This window comes from Abramis brama (genome assembly GCF_963993115.1).
Source record: "Abramis brama genome assembly, chromosome: 7".
In the NCBI taxonomy this organism is placed as follows: Eukaryota; Metazoa; Chordata; class Actinopteri; order Cypriniformes; family Leuciscidae; genus Abramis; species Abramis brama.
This window is the reverse complement of record NC_139969.1, coordinates 3,104,874-3,129,150: the sequence shown is the minus strand read 5'-3', so window position 1 is coordinate 3,129,150 and position 24,277 is coordinate 3,104,874. Positions and strand designations below refer to the sequence as shown.

The 24,277-nt window shown below is 35.9% G+C and overlaps 1 protein-coding gene across 2 annotated transcripts in view; it reads right to left on the bottom strand.

Annotated features, from left to right (window-relative positions):
- The window catches only part of eps15l1b (epidermal growth factor receptor pathway substrate 15-like 1b), a 57,432-nt gene that overhangs the window by 29,102 nt on the left and 4,053 nt on the right, over positions 1 to 24,277 (bottom strand). For both annotated transcript variants that reach the window (XM_084120490.1, XM_084120491.1), the window contains exons 5-19: positions 23,613 to 23,708; positions 23,275 to 23,340; positions 23,036 to 23,161; positions 22,237 to 22,296; positions 20,625 to 20,897; positions 17,603 to 17,763; positions 16,707 to 16,863; positions 13,811 to 13,873; positions 12,613 to 12,698; positions 11,666 to 11,738; positions 8,766 to 8,927; positions 5,903 to 6,100; positions 3,960 to 4,109; positions 2,122 to 2,236; positions 1,135 to 1,235 (exon numbers count right to left, since the gene is read on the bottom strand). In XM_084120490.1, coding sequence (XP_083976616.1) covers positions 1,135 to 1,235; positions 2,122 to 2,236; positions 3,960 to 4,109; positions 5,903 to 6,100; positions 8,766 to 8,927; positions 11,666 to 11,738; positions 12,613 to 12,698; positions 13,811 to 13,873; positions 16,707 to 16,863; positions 17,603 to 17,763; positions 20,625 to 20,897; positions 22,237 to 22,296; positions 23,036 to 23,161; positions 23,275 to 23,340; positions 23,613 to 23,708 — 1,887 coding nt within the window. The remainder of the gene's footprint in view (positions 1 to 1,134; positions 1,236 to 2,121; positions 2,237 to 3,959; positions 4,110 to 5,902; positions 6,101 to 8,765; positions 8,928 to 11,665; positions 11,739 to 12,612; positions 12,699 to 13,810; positions 13,874 to 16,706; positions 16,864 to 17,602; positions 17,764 to 20,624; positions 20,898 to 22,236; positions 22,297 to 23,035; positions 23,162 to 23,274; positions 23,341 to 23,612; positions 23,709 to 24,277) is intronic.

Genomic DNA, 24,277 nt, shown 5'->3' with positions numbered 1-24,277 from the left:
CAATGCATCAATAATAAAACAATGCATTGATATTTTCTTTTTACTTTTAATACTTAAGTACTTCTAAAAACGAGTACTTCTGTACTTTTACTTAAGCAAAAATAGGTCTTTACAATTTTTACTTGTAATGGAGTAATATTTGACCAGTAATATCTGTACTTTCACTCAAGTAAGGAAGTTGTCCACCTCTGTGTTATCGTTAGGGCTGGTCCGAATACCATTTTTTGAGCTTCGAAGCTTCAGTAGTAATGAACATCGAATACTCATATTCTTCTCTCTAATAAAGGCAGGGATCTCTATGTGTCTGTCTGTCTGTTTGCATTTTGATTATTTCGAGAACCGTTCATCCAATCGACTTCTAAAGGGAGTCTAGTGTGGCATTTGGTGTAATATAGATGGACACGAGAGACGCGACACATTCAGAATTAATAAACTTTTAATAAACTACAGAACAGCTCGAGTGGGAAGCGGCGCGCCTCACACGGGCAGGGCTTATGCTCCGAGAACGGACACTGCACTACTAGTGATATAAAACACACAGGTCTGTTAACTTAAGCAATACTTTTAAGGTAGTACTGACACACAGTAAAGGGTAGATTTAAATAAGGAAAAACAAAATTTAATTAAAGAAAAACAAAATTTAAATAAAGAAAAAACGAAATTTAAATAAAGAAAAAAACGAAATTTAAATAAAGAAAAAACAAAATTTAAATAAAGAAAAACGAAATTTAAATAAAGAAAAACGAAATTTAAATAAAGAAAAACGAAACTAAGTTAAATTAAAAACGAGATTAATTTAGATTGACAATAACAGGTAAAAAGCTTAATACATTTTGTTTCTATTATCCTATTTTCCACAATGTCAAAGCAAACACAAGCTCAGGCATGCACTTCTGTCCACACACACACACACACACACACAAGAGAAAGAAGAAAAAAAAGAAAGAAAAAAAAACAATTCACATTATCAAATAAAAAAAATATAAAGTACATGATTCCACACAGAAATCATGCTAAAATACACTATTTTGTCGAAACATATTGTGGAGGTAAGAAAAATGTACAATAGAATGTACAAAAACACGTACTTTTTGATACGAGATGCTCCCAGATTTCCAGTATTTTTTATTTTACCTTGAATTGACTCGAGGAACTTTCACCAAAGGGATCAGAATTAGCGAACGGGTCTTTGAAGGGGTCGTTCTGTTTGAATGGATCTCCTCCAAACGGATCAGCTAGAGAACAATAACATTAATATATTGACATTATTTATAATAGAATATATATATATATATATATATATATATATAAAAAATGCAAATATAATATCTATAATAGAATAACATTCTCATTGCATTTAGATAAAATATCAAAAGCAAGTTCAATCTGCAAACAAATAATGCTAGAGCAAATAATGCTAGCAGTTTAATATTCTGGATGAGGGGTTTGTTCAAATCCATAAACCTAAACCATAGTAATAGAGATGCTTGCCTTAGCAAACACTACTAATTATAAATATATAAATAATAAATAAACGAATTAATTATAAAAAAATATTTATTTATAAAATATTTATTTTTAATTTATTTATTATGAATAATTAATTACAAATAAATTGAATTATTTATAATTGAAATAATTGAATTAAATTATTATTTACTAATAAAAGTAATTAAGGTATAAATAAATAATTAATAACCTTAATATTAATTAATAAATGAAAGTGATAAAATAAATAAATATGAAAATTAATTAATTAATTTAAAATAAGATTATTAAGATTATTAAAATTATTAAATATAAATATAAATGAATAAATAAATATATGATAATAATAATAAAAAATATTTAACTGTATAAAATATCATTTTAAAAAGCAGGATTTAATTAAACACTTTGTTTCAGAAAATAAATCATAAAATACTTCACAGACACTTTCAATGAATCAGTTCATCATTTGGGAACTAGTTCAATTAAATGAACCATATGAATGAACTGATTCGCTAAAATGTGACTTGAACAGTCTAACCATTTAAGTTAGCAACAATGCTAACTTTCAGTCCTACTGAACACTGAATATAGCACACATTGCTAGATGTATTAAGGCATAGAAAAGCCCACCTTTACTGAAAGGGTGACTTTTGAAGGGGTCTTCGCTCTGAAAGGGGTCTGCGTTCAGGCCTTGAGAGCTGGAACTGTTAAACATGGCCATCCTGGACTTAACCAACGAATCCTCCTGAAACACACACAGCATTCAGCTCGTGTTTGCTCTGCTCCTCTGACTGCGGGGAAAATATTATCATTGTAATGAGTATGAAGAGGGCATCGTTCAGCTCCTCATTTCCCGTGCTGGATCTTCTGATGTGCGAGGAAAGAGTGAGCTGTTTGACTGCGTGACAGTGGGTCAGTGTGTGGCATAATTACCTTAACAATAACAAGAGTAAAGGCACTCTGACGGGTTTGTGCGTGGTGTTGTGTGGTTACTCTTTAACCTTTCCATGGGAGGCCAAGCTAAAATTACTTTAAATGTCAACAAACAAGTAATTTCCTTCATAATTAAAGGATTATTCTAAGTTCAATACAACTTCCAATAGAGGTGAATTACTGTAAAGGTGATTTCTAAAACTTAAAATTATCAGTATTTAGCCTTTGTTTTTACTAAGGCACTTTGTAAATGACTTTTTACCCCTTAATTTGTAGAAACAAGTTTACAGTAAATACACAGATAAACAGTTTCCAAAACTTTTGACTATGACTTTACAAGCCATGCATTATTACTGGATAAGGAAAAATAATTTTTAGCCAATTAAATATTTTATATTTTTTTCATGGGTGGAAATCGCAATTTAAAAATTAAAATTGACACTTTTTTCCCCATGAGGCCTGTTTAAATAATAGAAATAATGTTAATTGTAATTTTACTTTAGTAACAGTTTTTGTCTTGACAAATTATTCTTTAAATTGAATCAATATTTCTTCATTATTAATTAAATTTATTCAAAATGGCATATTTCGGTCAACGGCAGTGTTGTTACTGCTAACTAAAACTATTAATAATCTTTTTAATTAGTTGAAAACGAGCTGAAATAAAAACAAATATAAATATCAGATAAAAAGTTTGTTTATATATAAAAAATGAAAGTTTGCTGAAATAGAAGATTGTGAAAGCTACTTTAAAATTAAAATTAAAAATATAAAATACCAGTGGGTGGGGCCTATCATGCGGTGATGTATAACTATTTGTCGGGCATATGCAAATATATTCGCCAGCGTGGATTCGCCATCATAGATCCCACAAATTTGAAACAAGATGTTTTTGGAGCTCGATTAAATTCATTATTTGTTTATAAATTTTAACAATAATTTTATAGTTTATTATTTGTCCCTTTAAATGTAAATGAGCTGCTGCTCCCGGCACAGGGGGCGGAGCTTCGAGAGCTCATGTTCTTTTACCTCACACACACATGCACTGGAAATTTCTAAAACTTTTAGCCTTTTATGTTCAAACCGGAGTCAGACAAAGATAGAGAGACTCAAGAAGAAGTGACAACATGTAGAAGCAACAGGACATTTCTGAATGGTTAGTTGATGAATTTATGTAGCTTATGTGTAGTTATCTTCTAATCATTGATTAGCATATTATGTCTTGATAATCTATAAATCGTGTTCAGGGGGCGGGGTTTATGTAAATTTTAGGGTTGGTGATGTCACTAACCCGGGAGGAATGTGGTGTAGTCTCTACCAGCCGTTTGTTGTAGTCCTTAAAAAGCGATTTCTTTAAAAGCAAATATCTCCCTTTGCTTTGAACTTTGAGCGTTGTAACTTTGCAGATGTTGTTTATGCTCAAACAGCAACATTACACACTAACTAAAGTTAGAAAAGTGACATCATAATCAACCACCCCTTTAAAAACGACAGCATGATCCAAGAGATTTCTGAAGCGTGCCGTGACCCCTGACCTTGGCATCAACGCTGGAGCTTTCCTCAGCGATGAGCTGGTCCAGTTCGGCCAGGCTGATCTTGCTGTCGCTGAGAGCTGTGTTGTAGCGCTCGATAGTCTTATTAAGCTCCCGCTGGGTGTCCTGTACCTCGCTGAGCACACTGCGCGTCTGAGGGAACAAGATCACAATAGAAACGCCACTTTACAAGTGCTCTTATTCATGCAAATGCTTTTAAAGCATTTAAGCATGATAAGACACAAAAGAGAAGGCAATGCAGTACTAGAGCGTATCTGTGAATCTCCTGACTGTGTGACACACACACACGACACGTGCGCATAGAAAGCAGCTTCAGACGGTGTTTGAACGGACAAAAACACACACAATTGTGACCCTGGACCACAGAACCAGTCACATGGGTACATTTTTTTTAATTGAGATTTATACATCATCTGTAAGATGAATAAATAAGATTTCTATTGATGGTTTGTAAGGATAGGACAATATTTGGCCGATACACAATTATTGGAATCTGATTGTGCAAAAAAATCAAAACATTGAGAAAATCGTCTTTAAAGTTGTCCATTTATGTTCGCGATTGTGCTGCATTCACTCACAAAAATAAACATTTTGTATATTTATGGTAGGAAATGTACAAAATATCTTCATGGAACATGATCTTTACTTAATATCCGAATGATTTTTGGCATAAAAGAAAAATCTATAATTTTGACCCATACAATGTATTGTTGGCTATTGCCACAAATATACCTGTGCGACTGGTTTTGTGATCCAGGGTCACAATTATGCCAAAATGCCCATTTTGTTGAGTATCCTCGCAAGCAGAGTCTTTTAAATAGTTAAATGAAGTCTTAAATTAATTTAATGAATTTAAAGAGATGTGAGAAAATTGGATGCGTGTCAGATGCGGCAGGTCTTAAAGTGACAGCAGCCTAATAAACCTGCTGCTGTCTGTCATTAATGTTAAACAAAGGACAAAAGAAAAAGAGAAAATCACTCACAAATCTTGAATGAATAACTTTTGTAGCTTTACTAAGGCGTTATCTATATTTAATTTATAATTTATGCAGTGAAGACTGTGGAGTGTTTGATAACTTCAATTTCTGCAGATACCTGTTAGACCTACGTGAAATCTTAAAGCACTGTTTACAAGGTTACATGGGTCAAAAAGTAAAGTAAAAACAAGTAAAAATCTGAACCGGTCTGACTCGGCCAATAGAAAAAAATTGTGCCTTGATATATTGAAGGGAACAGGTAAATGTGACTTTTATTGTAATGGGTTTATGTGAAGATTGTTTTAAGTTCACTTAAGTTAAAAGTTTTTTAAAGCCAACTAAATTTTTTAATTTATAGCTTTCAAATATACTATAATGCTGAATGCCTATAATTAATGGCTAAAATTGAGAAAAAAAATATGTTTTTTTATCTTTCATAAAAAGATGCGGTTACACTTTATTTTAAGGTGTCACTGTTACAGTGTAATTATATATTTAAGTGCTGAGTAATATTAAGCAACTACATGTACTTACTATAGGGTTAGGGTAGGATTAGGATTTGGTTGAGGGTTATTTGCATGTAATTATGCATAATTTACTGTTATTACTATGGCAAGTACATGTAACATATGTAACAAAGACACTGTAAAATAAAGTGTTACCAAAGATGCCATTAAATACTAGTTGTTTCTACATTAATTTGGAGATTAAATGTGAAATTATTACAATATAAAAACATATTAAAAATGATAGGTGCGATTAATTACAGAAAAATGTGCGCTTAAATTAGTAGATTTTTTTTTTTATAATCGATCGACAGAACTAATATTAATGCAATTATACCATCAACAAAAAAATGTAAAATAAGAAATAAATCTTTTTTCGGTTTTGGGTTTCGGCCGTGCATCCAGAATTATCATTTCGGTGCATCACTAGTTGTTTTGTGACCTGGTCCATCTCGTCCTGCGATGTTTTGAGCAGTTTGAGGATGCTGTCGAGCTTGGCTTTTCCAGCTCGCAGACTCTCATCCAGACGCTGCTCCTCTTGCTCCAGACAGTACAGGTCCGTCTTCGTCCTGCTCATCTCCTTCTCCTGCGTCTGCACGTCTGACTCCTGAGAGAAGATCTGAGTCTGCAGAGATGTGATCTACACACACACAATAAAAAATAGATGGCATTTATGTAAAAGAATCATCATGCATGTTTCAGATCAGTCAGACTTTGGATTTTCAGCATTAAAGAGACACTTCACCCATTAGCATTAAGCTTTGCATTGTTAGAAACCCAGTCATACTATTGAATGGTCGTGCAACACTCTCTCATTTTCCCCTGAGACGGGAGAAATCCGTTATTTACCTCTTACACTTCCTCCCACAATGACGCAAAAATCGTCATTTTGCGTCATTGTAGGAGGAAGTGTAAGAGGGGGGGATTTCTGTTGAGACTACAGAGGCCCTGTCCCAAATGGCGCACTTCATGCGGACTTTCGGTCTCGTGGACTTGAATTGCGCGTGCTCGCTGAGTCTACGAGTCCGTAGGCCGTCCCATTCAGCATTTTACCGCTCTGAAGTGTGCTCAGCAGCGCCCCCTTTGTACCCTTGAAGCGGTCTTCCGCGAAGCCCGCATAGAAGCAGGCTTCACGCACTTTAACTACCCAGGAATCCTTGCGAAAGGCCAATCAGACAACAGATGGGAGGAGATTTCACTCACGGATAATTGTTGACATGGCTGAGAAGAAAATATTACGGGTTTTATGACCTAAATGTACATTTTACCAGTTGTTACCTACAGTTTATACAAACATTATGGTCATCGACCAGTGGTTGATGTCTCAAACATAATAATAGCGTGTTTAATAATACGATCGTGTTATGATTCATTAAATAAATAGTACCGAATGTCAGGGCTTTACTGAGTCATATGTAAACATAGTATGAATATTGAAACCTGTAAATTGAAAAAATTATGTTTAAATTATGTTTTAAAATTGTAATCTTAGTTCAAATGGAACATTATGTAGCCTATTATTATGTACAACTGTAAACATCATTTAAATAAGCATGATATATCTATTGTTTAATGCCCAGGTGATATGCACAATATCAAAATATAGAACTGTAAAATTAGGATGTGTAGTTGACATGCAAATAAGACATCGGAGCGCAAAAATGTGATTTCTCCTGTCCAACAACAACCAGGCAGTTATTTCTGGAGTGCCGATCGAGTCTGTCCCAAAAATACCTCTCAATGCGCCCTCGTGGACTCGCGCCAAGGGCCCTATAGGTCTGCACTACATGACGTCACCAAAGTGTGGACTCTGAGGAAGTCCACAAGTCCGGAGTGTGCCATTTGGGACAGGGCCAGACACTCGTTCCTCATCTTTCCCAGGGGGCGGGACCCGCTCACGCTACAGACCTATTACAGATCAGTGGGTGGGACTTTACTCTCTGAAACTGAAAGCAATATCCTCCATCTTGTTTGAAGCTAAGCTAACAGGCGCTGTGGAGACAGATGTAAAGTTATGATAATAGCGGAGGAGAGTGCTCAATATGATATAGAAGAAGAGGATTTCGGAAGTCTGATGCTTGAATCAGGTGTTTGTGGCTACCTTTACAAGCCGCATTATAGCGAAGAGCAGCCGAGGCAGAAGACCTGCCTGCCGCGGACGAGGAGCCCGGACTGGCTCGAGTTAGGGCGGACTGGTGGCGCCGGTGATCTCACTAAACTACGAACCGCTACGAACACAGAGATAGAGTCCGTCTCTGCGGCAAAGAATTTCAACGATGACAATTTCTCCTGGACGAAATCTCTGAATCAGACGAGGACACGGACGTTTGTGTTGTGAACTATCCTAGTTTCGCACCGCATATGTTCTGACTGAACATCCCGGTACCATGCAATAATTCACCTTTTCGAAAGAAATACAAACGAGGAGTAATGCACTAATGAGTTCGCCAACTAACTAGACATTTTGTGTGAAATGAATTTCAAGCTCTGGTGGTAGCAAGCCTTGTAGACGGAAGAGTGATTTCTCTTATATGCAGATATGCGCTGTTCTGGATTAGTGGGAGTGGCTTGCGGAGCTGTGCAATGTGGTGCATTGTGGGAGTTGTTGTCTTTCATACAAATGCGTCCTGAAGTTATTTTTTGTCTTTCCTCGGTCACGAAGGCACCAAATTCAAAATTGATTTTACATTTCGACTACATATATGACCCACTTTAAATAAAAAACAATGTTCAAATGGGTGGAATGCCCCTTTAAAATGTGGTTCACGTCACAGCTTATTCTGATCATAAACTGCTAAACCGTCTAGTCATAAATTCTTAAATTCAAAAGTAACATTACTTATTGCACTAACTACCATCAATGGACATTAACAAAGTTTAATGTATGCTCTAAAACACATATTGTTCATTGTTAGTTCATGTTAGCAATTGGATTAACTAATGTCAACAAATGAGACCTGTGTTACCATTATTTACATTGTTTCAATACAGCTTCACAGTAATAAACAGGGAAATAACAGAATCATTACCCTTCAAAATACAAATTAAATTCATAAAAGACAAAATAATTACAGGAATACTGGATTCTACACCTCAAATAAATGCCATTCGGAGGGAATAATATGGATTTTTTTTATATAGCTTGCACAAAATAAATTCAAGGACCTGTATCTATTATGTTTATTTTCAAAAACTTTCCAGGGCCTTGAATATATTTTTTAAGATTCACAAACTTTCAAGGATTTCAAGGACCCGTGGGAACCCTGTATATCTTCTATCTCAACTCAAATCAAAGTGAGACTCACCTTAGCGTTCTCCTCCTGCCATTTGTTCTTGGCCTCGTCCAGTGTTGTTTCCAGCTTGGCTCTCTGTTGCTCCATATCACTGAGTCGATCCTGAGCGTCCCGTTTCTGGTGCTCCAAGTCCTGCAGACCGACATTCTCACGCTCCAGGTCTCTCTGCACCTCCTGCACAGAAACATTGTTTTATCCACCTTATTTTTAACGTAAGAGCGTATGGTGTAATTTGTAACTTGAATGTACGAGGCTTACGGTGTCATTGACAGCAGCCGCGTTTCCATTACCCTTCAAATTGCGCAAATTGAAATTGCGAATTGAAAATACGCCCAATGGAAACACATCAATTTTGCAAAAACGTCCATTTAATCGCAAAACAGTTTTTACGCTCGCATGAGGTGGTTTTACAGGCAATTCGAGAAATAAATATTTTGCAAAACTGCAATGGAGAAACCGTTTTTGTGCATTTACAGGTCAGCTGACGTAATGACGCGGTGTGTTTGGACAGAATACGAGACAGAGTTCTTTATTAAACTCATAAAAGACAAAAGAATTACAGGAATAATGGATTCTAAACCTCAAAGAAATGCCACAATCAAGACCTCGGAGCAGAAATGAGTGAGAAACACCCAGAAACACTTCATTTGAGCCGCTCACAAGTATAATAAGGGTCGTTCCTTACCATTAATGCTTGGAAAACGCACATACGTCTCCTTTGATTAATAATAATGGCCAGTGCAGTGGATGGGATATACATAAACTGACCAACATCCGTCGCCATGATATTTGGCATGACTTTGAAAAAAAAAAAATGACGTTTTAGTCGCATAACATCGGTTAATGGAAACACCGTCATTTCGCAATCGTTTTTTTTTTCGACATTTAGAGACATCTGTAATGGAAACGCTGCTTGATATTGCAAACTGCCATTTTGGTATCCTCTCATTTTAATATATTGTCGTAATTATAAACACACTGGTATGTAGCACAAATAGTTCTACTATTTACTAGGGCTGGGTATTGACACAGATTTCACAATTCGATTCGATTTCGATTCACAAGCTTGCGATTCGATTCGATTTCGATTACGATTCGATTCGATTCAATATCGATTATTTTGGATATCAGGTACAATACATTGTAAATTTTCTCAAGGAAAACTGGAAAATAAAAGGGAAAAAAATTATTGTAAACTATGGGAGTCAGTTGTAGCCTATAGGCTTTATTAGCCTACTATAATATTGAAGGTAAAAATTAACTGATTTGTATACAAACACTTAAAATACACTTATTTATTTTTATAATAATAAAGTTATATGAAAATATAAAAATGTAAATGGTGGCTGTCAAAAACTTTGCAGATTTATTCAAACATGCATTAAATATTGAAGAACAATAAAAATTATAATGATTATGTAATATGGTGCATATATTTAGCAAAATGCTCCTCTCTAGAGTTAATTTTTCTAGCTGACTAACGAGTTTATGGTCACTGGATATGGTTTTTCTGAGGTAAATGTGACGTTACATGACATTGTTTACTTACGTCTTTCCACGATTGAAACACTGATTGAGCGACTCCATGTGACATGATACGGACTTCGATAAGTTGTACTCTATCTTTTAACACACTTTCAGATGCTCATTCGTGTTTATTTCGCGCTGTAACTGATATTATTAAGGCGGAAGAGAAGATCATGTGCTTCTCTTGAGCTGAGCCAGAGCGATCTCACGCCACAGCGCCAAAACGGTAATTATGTTTTTGAATTTCGTAAGAAAATGGACGTAATTTGAAATCTGAGACTTTGTTTCATATCAATAATAACAAAGCACAAAGATTATTGTGATTTATTGGATGGGATGCGCGCATCAATGTTCCATTAATTCATCAACTGAAAACAGGATGACTAATCGATTCTTGGGATTTAAGAATCGATATCGTTTCGTAAAAATGAGAATCGATTAAAATCGAGAAATCGATATTTTTTACCCAGCCCTACTTTACCGCACTTAATTATCCTGTATATTTAATTATATGTTTATTTACCTATAGCGGCTAATGAATCGGAAGTCTCACACAAGCTAACATGAACTATCAATGAAAAATACTTCTAAAGCATTTATTAATCTTAGTTTATATTTACTTCTTCTTAGTAACATTTGGTAATTACATAATTAAAACCAAAGGTGGCATCTGTTAATGTTGTTTCTCACGTTAGACTTGAACTAAGAATGAACATTTTGTATTTTTATCAGCTAACATTAACAAAGATTAATAAATACTGTTTTTATTTGAAGGTGTCTTGTTACGGTGTAATTTTACAATTAAGTACTTAGTAATATTAATTAACTACATGTATTTATGGTTAGGTGTAGGGTTTGTTCTAGGGTTAGTTGCATGTAATTAATTATTGTGCATAATTTTCTGCCATTACTACAGTTAGTACATAATAATATAAGTGATAGAATAAATATATAATACATAATATGAATAATAAATAATACATAAAGTGTTACTAAATTATTTAATGCATTAACTAACATTACCTGATGGAACCTTATTGTAAAATGGGTAGCACTTAACAATAAGATTAATCTGTTAAAATTAGTTAACTACATTAGTTAACATGAACTAACAATTAAAAAAAATACTTCTAAAGCATTTATTGATTTCAGTTAATGTTAATTTCAACATTTACTAATAATCTATTAAATTGAAAAGTTGTAACTGTTAATATTTAATGGACCAGATGAACTAACAATGAACAGCTGTATTTTTATTAACCAACGTTAATAAAGATTAATAAATACTGTAACAAATTGCTCATTGTTACTCAATGTTAGTTAATGCATTAACTAATGGGAGTTTTACCATTAAAGGTTACCAGTGACGAACAGATCAGCCTCACCTGGACTTCACCGTTCTTCTGTCGCAGGACTTCCTCTTTCTGTCTGATTTCGGTCTCTAAAATGCGTTTCTCACTATGAAGCAAGCAATGCACAAAAAAACGAAAATAATATAAAATGAGGAAAAAGCAAAAAGAGTAAATAATATTTATAATTATAATGTAATATGTGACCCTGGACCACAAAAACCAGTCACATGGGTACATTTTTTTGAAATTGAGATTTATACATCATCTGAAAGCTGAATAAATAAGCTTTCCATTGATGTATGGATTGTTAAGATAGGTACAACTATTGAACATCTGGAATCTGAGGATGCAAAAAAAATCGAAACATTGAGAAAATCTCCTTTAAAGTTGTGCATTTATGTTCACGATTGTGCTGCATTCACTCACATAAATAAACGTTTTATATATTTACGGTAGGAAATTTACAAAATATCTTCATGGAACATGATCTTTCCTTAATATCCTAATGATTTTTGGCATAAAAGAAATTTTTATAATTTTGACCCATATAATGTATTGTTGGCTATTGCCACAAATACACCCGTGTGACTCGTGACTGGTTTTGTGATGTAGGGTCACATATAAGTGTCACACTTTAGTTTAGGGTCCAATTCTCACTATTAACTAGTTGCTTATTAGTATGCATATTACTAGGACATTGGCTGTTTATTAGTACTTATAAAGCACATATTAATATGATCATATTCTACATCCCTTAATCCACCCAATACCTAAACTTAACAACCACCTTACTACCTTTTAAAAAGCAGTAATTAGGAGTTAATAGAGGCAAAGTTGTAGTTAATAGTGAGAACTGGATCCTAATCTAAAGTGTGACCTAATATGAATATAATTATATAATAATAATAATAATAATAATAAGTAATTAGCAGAATATGGTTATGTGTAGCATATAATTCTCCATCTATAAACTCTCTGACCTCTGCAGCTGGGAGATTTCCTGGTTGATGTCATCAAGATCCTTGTTTCCCGTCAGCTCAACCAACCCAACAGAACTGCTGCCGTCCTGGAAAAATCATGCTGTGTGTTATATAGAGTCTGACTGTGTATAATCATGCAGTGCTCCTCCATGAGCACTAGGTGGCGTTCTCGTTGCCTGAACATAAAGACAGACTTCATAGCAACAACCAAAATGGACTTTCTTAAACAAAACAAAAAAACAGTCTTATTGTAAATGATTTGCATGTGACTTTAAAGAAAATTAGAAAGTGTTTGCATTATATTTAATTTAAATGTTTTATTTTCTGATGATGTAACCAAGACCGTGCAGGCAAGGAAAAATAATATTAACCAATAACATTATAGCTTAATATATTAATTGTGTATTTTTTGCTTTGATTAATGGGTCAGTATCAAGTTGACAGGAAGGTAGAGAGAGAGAGAGAGAGAGAGAGAGAGAGGATGAATGGGATTGAGAAATGCAATTTAACCTGCAAATGTGTGTATGGTGTGCATTCAGAAGTCAAACCAGATTGTCAAAAGGAAGTTAAAGGGATATTTCACCGCTGGAAAGATGAATGTGTATTTAAATTGGGTCATTTATGTAGTAGAAATGTGAAATTATTTTAGAAGTTGGTGCCTTCTAGACTGAGAAAAGCCAGAAAATGTATTTTTGGCTCATGTGGATGAAAGACTACAACTCCCAGAATGCACTTGCTTCGCTGCCCTACGAGGACACTCCCAAGCCACGCCTACCGGTTACAGAGGACAGTATCGGGAGAAATGACACAGCTAGGCTACTAGTCGACTGGAAACTGAAAAGACGGCGTTTTATCGTGAGATCCCCCTATGGGCGGGTTGAAGACATGCGGGACGAGCTCCTCCTACTGGCTGGAGTCTCTCGCCTCTGGACAAAAGAGCCTCTGATGACGATAAATGACGATTTTTGCGTCATCCGAGGTTTTTTCCAGACACACAATACAGAAATCTCTCGTCTCAGGGGGACATGAGGGAGGGAAGCACAGCCACTCGAAAACACTACAGGGTTTCTACTAATACAAAGCTTAATGCTAATCGGTGAAGCATCCCTTTAAGAACACAATTTATTCTCACAGCGGTTCATGGATGTCGATCAATGAAGCTTCTGCCTTTAGGAGAAGCACATCACACATCACTTACCCTGCTCAGACTGGTCGACGGGGTCAATTCGGACATGACTGACGGTGTGAATCCAGAGAGAATCTGAATCAAGTTACAAATAAAAAATTAAATAACCTAATCAGATAAAGTACCTTTCTGTCAGAATTTAATAATCTTAGTTAATTTTAACATTTACTAATTCATTCTTAATGCTGCATCTGTTCACGTTAGTTAATGCACCGTGATCTAACATGAACAAACAATCAATAATTGTGCTTCTACTAACAAAAACAAAGTTTTTTTTTTTTATATATATATATATATTGTTCATTGTTAGTTCATGTTAACTTAATCCAAATGAGACCTAACTATAAATTGTTACTGAAACATTGTTGGGTTAATTTACAATAAGGTCTCATTTGTTAACATTAGTTAATGCATAATGCTTTACAACATTACTCTTTGTTAATGTTAGCTTACATGAACACGTGTTAGTTCACAATGCATTAAATAATGTAAACAGATACAACTTTTGATTTAAAAAAAGTATTAACTGAGAATAATAAATGGCATACACATATAGTTCATTGTTAGTTCATGTTAACAAATGCAGTGAACTAATGTGAACTAATGTTAACTGTATTGTAAAGTGTTACCAATTAATCATACCATGACATTTTAGTCATGTCCCAGTCTACCCATCTTATAAATAATATACAAATGATCAAGTTACAAATGTAAGTCTAAACCTTACACTTTAGAATAAGGTTCAAATTAAAGTTCAGATACAACCTGAGCTGACATGAAAAGTTAATTAACAGAACACTGTTATATATGAATGCATTAACTAATGGGATCTTATTGTAAGTTTTACCAAAACAATATTATAACAAAGGGATCATTGGCTACGTTCAGACTGTCAGTCCAAATCCGATTATTGGTGTATCCGATTGGATTCTGATCTAAAATGATTGATGTCCACACTGTGTATCGCAGCTCTTTCGTTTTCCGGGAATATCTGCATTGGTTTCGAAGGCAATGACGTTGCATTGGTAAGCATAAGCCAAAAACAACAACAACCGCAACATGGATAGCAGAATCAGAGGCTGTTACGCACAGCTTTTTTTCCGTTCTGTTGCACCGGTTTCAAAACATGCCTCAGTTATATTGTCATTTTCTGCTCGTCCGGCACTTTGCAACAACACAGCGTTGTTTCGGCAGCGAGTTTCAGCATGTTTCCGATCCACCTTATTCGTGACGACCTTTGCGTTTTGAACTATGGGTGGCACTTCCGGTTTGGGGAACTTCCATTCAAAAAGGCTGAAATTAATCATTTCAAATCATAAGGTTTCCCTACAAATAAAGCTTATCCGTCGGTTTGACTGCATGAGCTGTGAATTTCCCTTCATGATTTATTTTCAGACATCATGAGAATAACGTTACACTTGGTATTTTAACGTGACGTTATAACAAGAATATCTATGGCAAGAGCTCTTGTCAGTCGCTGCTTTTTTTTCCTCGTGATTGTTTTCTTTTTTCCCTTTGCAATCCGCTGTAATAGTATGAAAAAGGTCAACATATGCTGCACATTTGTGGTCTGTTCTCCCGAATTTAATTTACGATATATTCCATTAATAATTCACTGGAATGCACGAAGAATCTCTCGTTATTCTCCTCAAATCCTCACGTCTCTTTCCAGGTTTGTTTTCACAGGTAAATGCAATTTATAATCTGTCAAAATGACGGAAATCACTTTGAAATAGTATCACGTAATGCTGAAGTTAATGAACATTTTTGATTAAGGCAACATAAGTTACATAATACAGATATATATATATTACTACAGTGATATTTAACCAAATAATCGCGCTTTTGGGGTTATTTGGTCTGTTGAAAATACCTTGTTGATGCTTTTACACTTTTAAATTTCCTTTTAATGTTCGATGGTTGAAGGGTGAGTAGATTAATGTCATCTCACTGTGACACTTTTTTTTAACGTACTGCATTCATAGGGCGAGCGTTTCACTGATTGTTTACAGGTTAACGGAAGTTACACCCATAATTCGCGCAAAGCGTCATGGGGCGCAGGAGTAATGTGGATAAAAACGTCTGGCGTTTAGGTTTTACGAGGCGTGAGAAAGTCAACCACGCGATATCCAATCAGAGCGGTCAGACTGAAACGGATATCCAGAAATGCAATTTGAATAGGATTTCAAACCATATATACCCTGGAAATCCAGAGTTCTCGCGTGAGCACAAGTTGAATTTGCTCAGCGAGTTACTCTGGCGTCGAGTAATGATGCTCATTAAATATGCCCCTCTATCTGAGCTGCACCAATCACATCGGGTTATCTGATATAGGCGGGCCAGAGGCGAGCTAAACAGAAGACGACAGCGCTGTGACGTCAAAGTCATTAGTAAACATTGCAAGATGGCTATGGATGAACACCAGTTGTTTGAAACGGCTTTGGCCGCTACAATGAACGAGTTAGACTTGGCTTTTTATCTGAAAGAGGAATAGAAGACGGCACTCGAATCGTTCCTTTGCAAGAAGGGTGTTTTTGCTGTTTTGCCGACCGGATACGGCAAGAGTCTAATCTACCAGTTAGCTCCGCTGTTAGCTAAGCGTATGGGGCTTGTTGTGATTGGTCGTAGTGTTATCCAATTGCGTGCAGTGAGATTTACAAATGCATGCTTGGTGCCGCCCCTCGAGCTGGCCGATTTTCATTAGTCGATGCCAGACCATTAATCTTTCAGATTTAGATCTGGATTTCCAGGCTAAACCATATATGGACGTAGCTTGAAACGGATTTGTAATAATAATTTTTTGCTGTTCACATTAGCTAATTCTGATCAGATTTCAATCAGATACGCACAATCATCAGAATCGTCTGAACGTAGCTATATACATGCAACATGAGAGGATCACACTCACAGGTGTGCTGGCGACCCCTCTCTCTGACGGTGGTATCATGTCAGGGGTCAGACTCTGAGGAGGGTCCACTCCTTTAACTTTCTCCTGAATCAGGTGCATCGCCAGACAGAACTGCTCTTTGGTGAGTTTGCCGGTGCGCTGAGTGTCCGCCAGCGACCTGCAGACCAAAACAACAGACAACAACGTTATGCTCCAATGAACATATGAATGAAAGATAGATAAAAGGCAACATATCATTAATAATAATAATAATAATACATTTTATTTACAGGCGCCTTTCATGGCACTCAAGGACACCTTATAAAATCCATAAAAGCAATGACATTAAACAATAATACCAGTACATAGATTAGCAACAAACATTAAATCACATAAAAGCCTGCCTAAACAGATACGTTTTAAGACGAGAATTAAAGACCGAAAGACTAGAACTGTTGCGAACTTCTACAGGAAGTGAGTTCCATAAATGGGGAGCCGCATAACCAAAAGCTTGTGACCCCACAGAAGTTGGAAGAACAAGTGTAAGTGCAGAAGCCGATCTTATGCGGGAAGGAGAATGTATATGAACAAGATCTAGAAGATATGAAGGAGGCAAGTTGTTAAGTGCTTTGTAAGTTAAAAGTAAAAGTTTAACTGGGAGCCAATGCAAATTTTGTAAACCAGGAGAAATATGTTCAGAGATGGACGTTTTGGTAATGACTCGAGCTGCGGCATTTTGTACCAACTGTAATTTATCAAGAGATTTGGCCCATGAAACAAAGCATTACAACAGTCCTACTGCTGTTGAACTAATGAAAGAACACAAAAGGTTTGTTTTGCAAGCACTAGCATGGTTTTAAAAAGACTGTGGGTGACTTTACTTAGATACACGATTGCATTTTTCCGTTTAATCTCACCATATGTGTGCCAGGACGCTCTGAGGCAGCCGGGAGTTCATGAAGATATCCTTCACTTCACCTCCTCCAACCATCCCATCAAAATCAGAGTCCGCCAGATCAAAGATCTCCTCGTACTGCTCTCGGTCATCCGCCGGCACCACCCAGAGATCAGAGGAAGGCTGCAAACACACATTTAGGGGACATTTTGAATCACATATGACTCATATTATTTGTGCAACGTGCATTATGATAATTTTCCATATGCATCTATGACTACTAGGGGTGTAACAATATATCATGACACAATATATCGCAATATGAAATATGCAGCAATATGTATCATCATGGATTGTATAAGTCCACCCAAAATAAAAATTACTGTGTGAGAAAATATTCAAGTTTTCAGAGTTTTAGTGTACTATATATATATATAATGTTGAATATAATGTATAATAATGCAATGGGGGAATATTTGTGGGTCCTCATAATGCTAAATGTCTCGTGTTACCAGTAAAAAACATTATTTTAAATATATAAAGTATATTCATCTAAAATAATTTTGTATTTTTAGCTTCAGAATCATGACTATTATTATTCTGGTGTCTCTATTGTCCTGTGCATTGGGTTATCAACACCAAGTCCAAGCCTATTAATTTTACACCCAAAATGTCATACCAAAATTAACATTTTAATCAACAGTACACTTTTTGTTAACCTTTTTTTAACATATGTCTTGGAGTATCGTAATAATATTGTATCGTGACATGAGGGTTGCTAATGGCTACGTTCTGACTGCAGGTAAATGTGGCCCAAATCTGATTTTTTTTGCTCACATGTGACTTTACTCATGACAGTATGAACAGCACAAACCACATCTGATCTGTGTCACTTCCATGTGTGGTGCTAAATACGAAACAGGTCAGATGTTTTGCAATGCGACCATCGGAATTCATATGACTTTTAGGAAAAAGTCAGTGGAAAGACAGTGAGCTCATTAGTATTACAGTGAAAGCTCATACAAGCGAAACACGAGGGCTCATATCATAAAGGTTTAAAAACTCAGCCCTCTTTTTTTTGTCTCTCGTCTTTGTTTTTTATATTGCCTGCGCATAAATTCACTGGATTCGGCAGATCACACTACAAATAAATGCATAACCGCTTACTTTAATGTGCGCCATGTTTACTTCCATATGACAGCGTGCCACGTGACGTCTTTTTAGCGTTCTTTTGTGAATGTGGGTCAGTTCAGGAACATGATCCGTTCACACTGGAATCTGATATTGGCTACATTTAAAGGAACACGCCGACTTTTTGGGACTTTAGCTTATTCACCGTAACCCCCAGAGTTAGATGAGTCCATACATACCCTTCTCATCTCTGTGCGTGCCGTAACTCTGTCTGACGCACCCACCGCTAGCCTAGCTTAGCACAAAGACTGGAGGTAAATGGCTCCAGCTAGCATACTGCTCCCAATAAGTGACAAAATAACGCCAACATTTTCCTATTTACATGTTGTGATTTGTATAGTCACAGCGTGTACAGATAACAAGGTCACATGAGACACAGCCATCTTCTAACCGTATACATACTGGGAACTATATTATATATATTATTATTATATATATATTATATCTCTTATTGGGAGCAGTATGCTAGCTGGAGCCGTTTACCTCCCGTCTTTGTGCTAAGCTAGGCTAGCGATGGGTGCGTCAGACAGAGTTACTGCACGTACGGAGATGAGAAGGGTGTGTATGGACTTATCTAACTCTGGGGGATACGGTGAATAAGCTAAAGTCCCAAAAAGTCGGCGTGTTCCTTTAAAACAACAATGTGAACAGCTATACAAAAATCTAATCTGAGAATTAAATCGGAATTGAGCACTAAGGCTCGCAGTGTGAACGTAGCCTATTTTACAAACAGAGCACACTGTATCCCGCAATGCCCTAAGGGTGTGTTCAAGTCACGCCAGAAAGATTGTAATTTCAAGTTGAATGCACATGTATATCACCACAAAGTGGGAAACGCTGGAGCTTCCAAGTTGAGGGCGTCAATGAGAAAACATATGTGACCCTGGATCACAAAGCCAGTCACATGTCGCACGGGTATATTTGTGGCAATAGCCAACAATACATTGTATGGGTCAAAATTATAGATTTTTCTTTTATGCCAAAAATCATTAGGATATTAAGTAAAGATCATGTTCCATGAAGATATTTTGTAAATTTCCTACCGTAAATATATAAAACATTTATTTTTGTGAGTGAATGCAGCACAATCGTGAACATAAATGCACAACTTTAAAGGCGATTTTCTCAATTTTTTGATTTTTTTGCATCCTCAGATTCCAGATTTTCAAATAGTCGTATATCAGCCAAATATTGTCCTATCCTAACAAACTATACATCACTGGACAGCTTATTTATTCAACTTTCATATGATGCATAAATCTCAATAAATAAATAAAAATGACCCATTTGACTGGTTTTGTGGTCCAGGGTCACACATCGGACGCAATGGATGCGCAATCTGTATTAATGATTAAATTATTATTATTATTTTGCATATACTGCTGTCATATTGAGTCATGTGACATCAAGGCTGCTTCAAAAACTATTATTTTAAAAGTACATGCAATGCAATACACGAATATTCCTTTCAAAACACATGCACACTCTTGCGCAAATGGCTTGAGGACAAAAACTTCACAGTTCGTAAATCTCAAATGGTTCAATCTTTTATGGTGCCTGGCAGCTGATGAAGTTTAAAGTGAAAGTCATTTGAATGAGAACGTTTGAGAGAATATTTTTTGGGTTCTGTACACAGGTTTAGTCACTGTGTAACTAACTTACTTGGTGAAAGAACTGTAGGTTGTTTATGGTTTCTTAATAATGTAGCAAATCATGCCCAATCAAACAAACTTTCACAGTGCATTATTTTGTAGTAAACTCTGTGGACATGAAGACTACAGCTCCAGGAGCTGATATGAATGTGGTTGGACAGGTATTTTGTGTTACACCGGCACGACGGCATTGGTGTTCACCTGTGTGTGTGTTTGAGGCTGCGGGGGTGTCGGGGTGGAGCGCTTCATCGAGTTTGACGGAGACAGATTTGTGCTGCTGCCCAGAGGGCTCTTGGAGAGCGCCGGCACGGGCCGCAGGGTCTCCATCATGAGGAACGGACTGGAGGGAAGAACAGGAACAGATCCCGGGAGAGCGCCTGGAATCTTCTTACGTTTGGATGGAGGGATGAGAGATGTAGGGAGGGTGGACGGCATAGGCTCCTTCTCTCTGGCTGCATAAACCAGGTGCATCACCTGCAATGAGCAAATAATGTGAATATATAAAGCAAATAATGTGAGCTTTTATCCTATGGTTGACACAATGAGCATTGGGATTTTTCTTTCTGATTTTTTTCAACAAGTGTCCAGTTTCCCAATAATATCCACAAATACTTACTCTATAAGGCAAATAATGTGAGCTCTTTTCCTATAGACCTTATTCACAGCAGCGCCATCTTTGATTTTATTTTTAATGGGAATGAAAGCGAGGCTGTGAGGGACAGACATGCATCTCTTCAATGGGTTATTTAATGTGTTTTTGGATTGTTCTGCTCATGAAACACTGGAAAAAATATCTTTCCAAGAAATTTCAGTTGACAAAAAACTCCCGACAATATAAGCTGTGGAAAATTGTAAGTAATCTAGGAGCTTTACACAGCTGATGCCATTGGAAACAAAGCAAGTCTATCCCTCACAGCCTCACTTTCATACCTGTCATGGCGCTGCTCTGAATAAGGTCTATAGTTGACACAATGAGCATTGGAATTTCTATTTCTGATTTTTCCATAAGTGGCCTGTTTCCTCGTCACGTTTTGTTTCTCCTTTGTGTGCTCTCCTAAAGTTTGCTTGTTTATCTTTGCTTGCTTTTGCTTAGTTTTTTTATGTTGTGTTAAAGTTTTCTTCCATTGGAGCTTTACTCTTTATAACGCTGTTTTACCGCGTTTATGCTGTGATCCGACTCTTGATTTCCCAGAGCTTATTTAAGTCTTTCTCCGATACACAGTGATGGGACCAGGTTAGTGTTTTCTTTACTTAGGTTTAGCGTTTGTCCTGGGTTTAGTTAATGTGTTTGTTTTATTTATTTCTTTTCTTTAGCACCGCCCTTGTCCCTCACTTTGTAATCATTAGTCTTTTATGTTGTATATAATTTGTAAATATTGATTTGGAAGTATATTTGGTTCACTGTTTATTGTATTATTACATCAAATTATTCTTCTTACTAAAAGCAAGTACAAATTCAGTTTTGGTCTCTGCCTGTTTCTTAATTTCACACATCACATTTCCTCAATAGAGTAAAATATCCTACTTTTAATAACATTTTATTGGATCTATTCTCTTTTTCTTTTGTGAGTGTTACAATAGCATCCACAAATACTTACTCTATAATCTATTTTGAGATATATATTGCACATTGAGCAGTGTGAGTAATGTAAAACATTAGTGACTCAAGACACATGATTTGAGGAATCATTCACAAACACTGCAGGATGATGAGCACGATGAAGTATTATTTAGTGTTAGAGGTTTGAGCACATCATTAACCCAAAGTACTAATAATAAGGTGGTATTTTGTTTGATGCATCATTTGACTCACCACTGAAAACTCATCTTTATCCAAGTGCCCATCTTTGTCGATGTCACTGAGATCCCAAATCTACAAAACAAAGAGATAAAAAGTTGAAAAAACATTCACTGATATACTAAAGATCTAGACAACATTAAAAAGTACATGAAATACTAGCATTTTTATATTCTAAAAAAGTCTGAATTGTTAATTTTTGGAGCAAACAATATCAGACCTTTTATTATTATACTTTTTATTTATGTATACACACTACCGTTCAAACGTCAGTAAGTTAAAGTTTTACTCCAGCCTTCAGAGTCACATGATCCTTCAGAAATCATTCTAATATGCTGATTTGCTGCTCAAGAAACATTTCTGATTATTATCAATGTTGAAAACAGTTTTCGCTGCTTCATATATTTTTTTCAGGATTATTTTTCAGAAGTTCAAAAGAAAATAGTTTATTTGAAATCTTTTGTAACATTTTAAATATCTTTATTGTCACTTTTGATCAATTTAATGAATAAAATAATGTTTCTTAAAAAAAAAATCAATCACAGTGACCCCAAACTTTTTTATCTTTAGTGTATAAGTAAAAAAGTATATTATGTTTCTAAACAGTTACCTATCATTTCTACTGGATATTTTGATGTTTTATGTGCTTGATTTCCCTTGAATCCAATTCTAGATTAAAACCGTAAATGCTGTTTATAAAACTAAACCAACAAAAAAGATAAAACAATGGCCTTAATATCAGTACAATATCAGTAAAAATGAATATGTTATTGATCTAAAATGTCTATAACAGTGCAGGCCTATTACAAAGTACCTTTCCGAGCACATCGAGAGGCAGGTTTGAGTTCATGAGGATCGGTTTCACTTTATCACCCGACAGCATCCCACCAACTGGACACAGACTCTCAAATATCCCATCATACTTTGCTTTATCTTCCGGCTGGTGAAGCCAAACACAAATGGAAAAGAGACAGTGAAGTATGGTGAGAGAATCTGAGAGCGCATAAATGAGTTTTCAATCACAAATGTAATTTTAATCCAGTAATTCTGTACCTTCACTATCCAGTTGGAATCAGAAACAGAGGTTGTGATGTTCAGGGACGGGCTGCCGGTGTCTCTCTGCAAAACACACATTTACACACATCATGCATTGATTTAGCAGATGCTTTTATCCAGAACGACTTACAAATCAGCATGCAAACGCATTAACTGCGATTAACGGTCAACATCAACGACCATATTCAACTGGCTGACGGTGATTCGAGATATTTTAAGGATGTGACACATTCAGATGTTATCCATAAAGCAAATGTTCACCACATCTTTCATACTACACATGCTATTCAGATCAAATCTACAGATAAACAGGTATCCAAAGTGACAATACTCACAAATTTAGGGATGGGTGTGTTCTGGCTTAGACTGTTTAGACTGACATCACTTCCTCCTTGAGCAGAAGCCACCAGCCTCAGGGCAGTAAAGAAACCCTTAATAGAGACTGCAGTTTTAAACTCAAAACACCACAAATCCACTGCATTCACACAAATAGCTTTATCTTCAACTAATCATTAAAGGGTTAGTTCACCCAAAAATAAAAACTCTGTCAGTAATCACTCTCCCTCATGTTGTTCAAACCCCGTAAGACTTTCGTTCATCTTCGGAACACTAATTAAGATATTTCTGATTAAATCTGAGAGCTGGCTCACTCCTCCATAGGCTTCTCTGTTAGTGAAACTTGCCGGCCCAGAAAGTTAGTAAAGACAATGTTTAAAATAGTTCAAGTGACTACAGTGGCTCAACCTTAAGTTTATCAAGCGACGAGAATACTTTTAGTGTGAAAAACAAACAAAAATAACGACTTTATTCAACTATTGAATTTCTTCTGTGTTTCTCTGAGTGAGTTCACGTAGTGTAACTCACTATTGTACGTAGGCTCACTATTGGCCGACGCTGGTCATGTGTGTGACGTTAGTGAGCCTACGTTCTGACGTCATGTGTAGTCATCTTCTAGTCATCGATTAGCATATTCTGTCTTGATAATCTATAAATCGTGTTC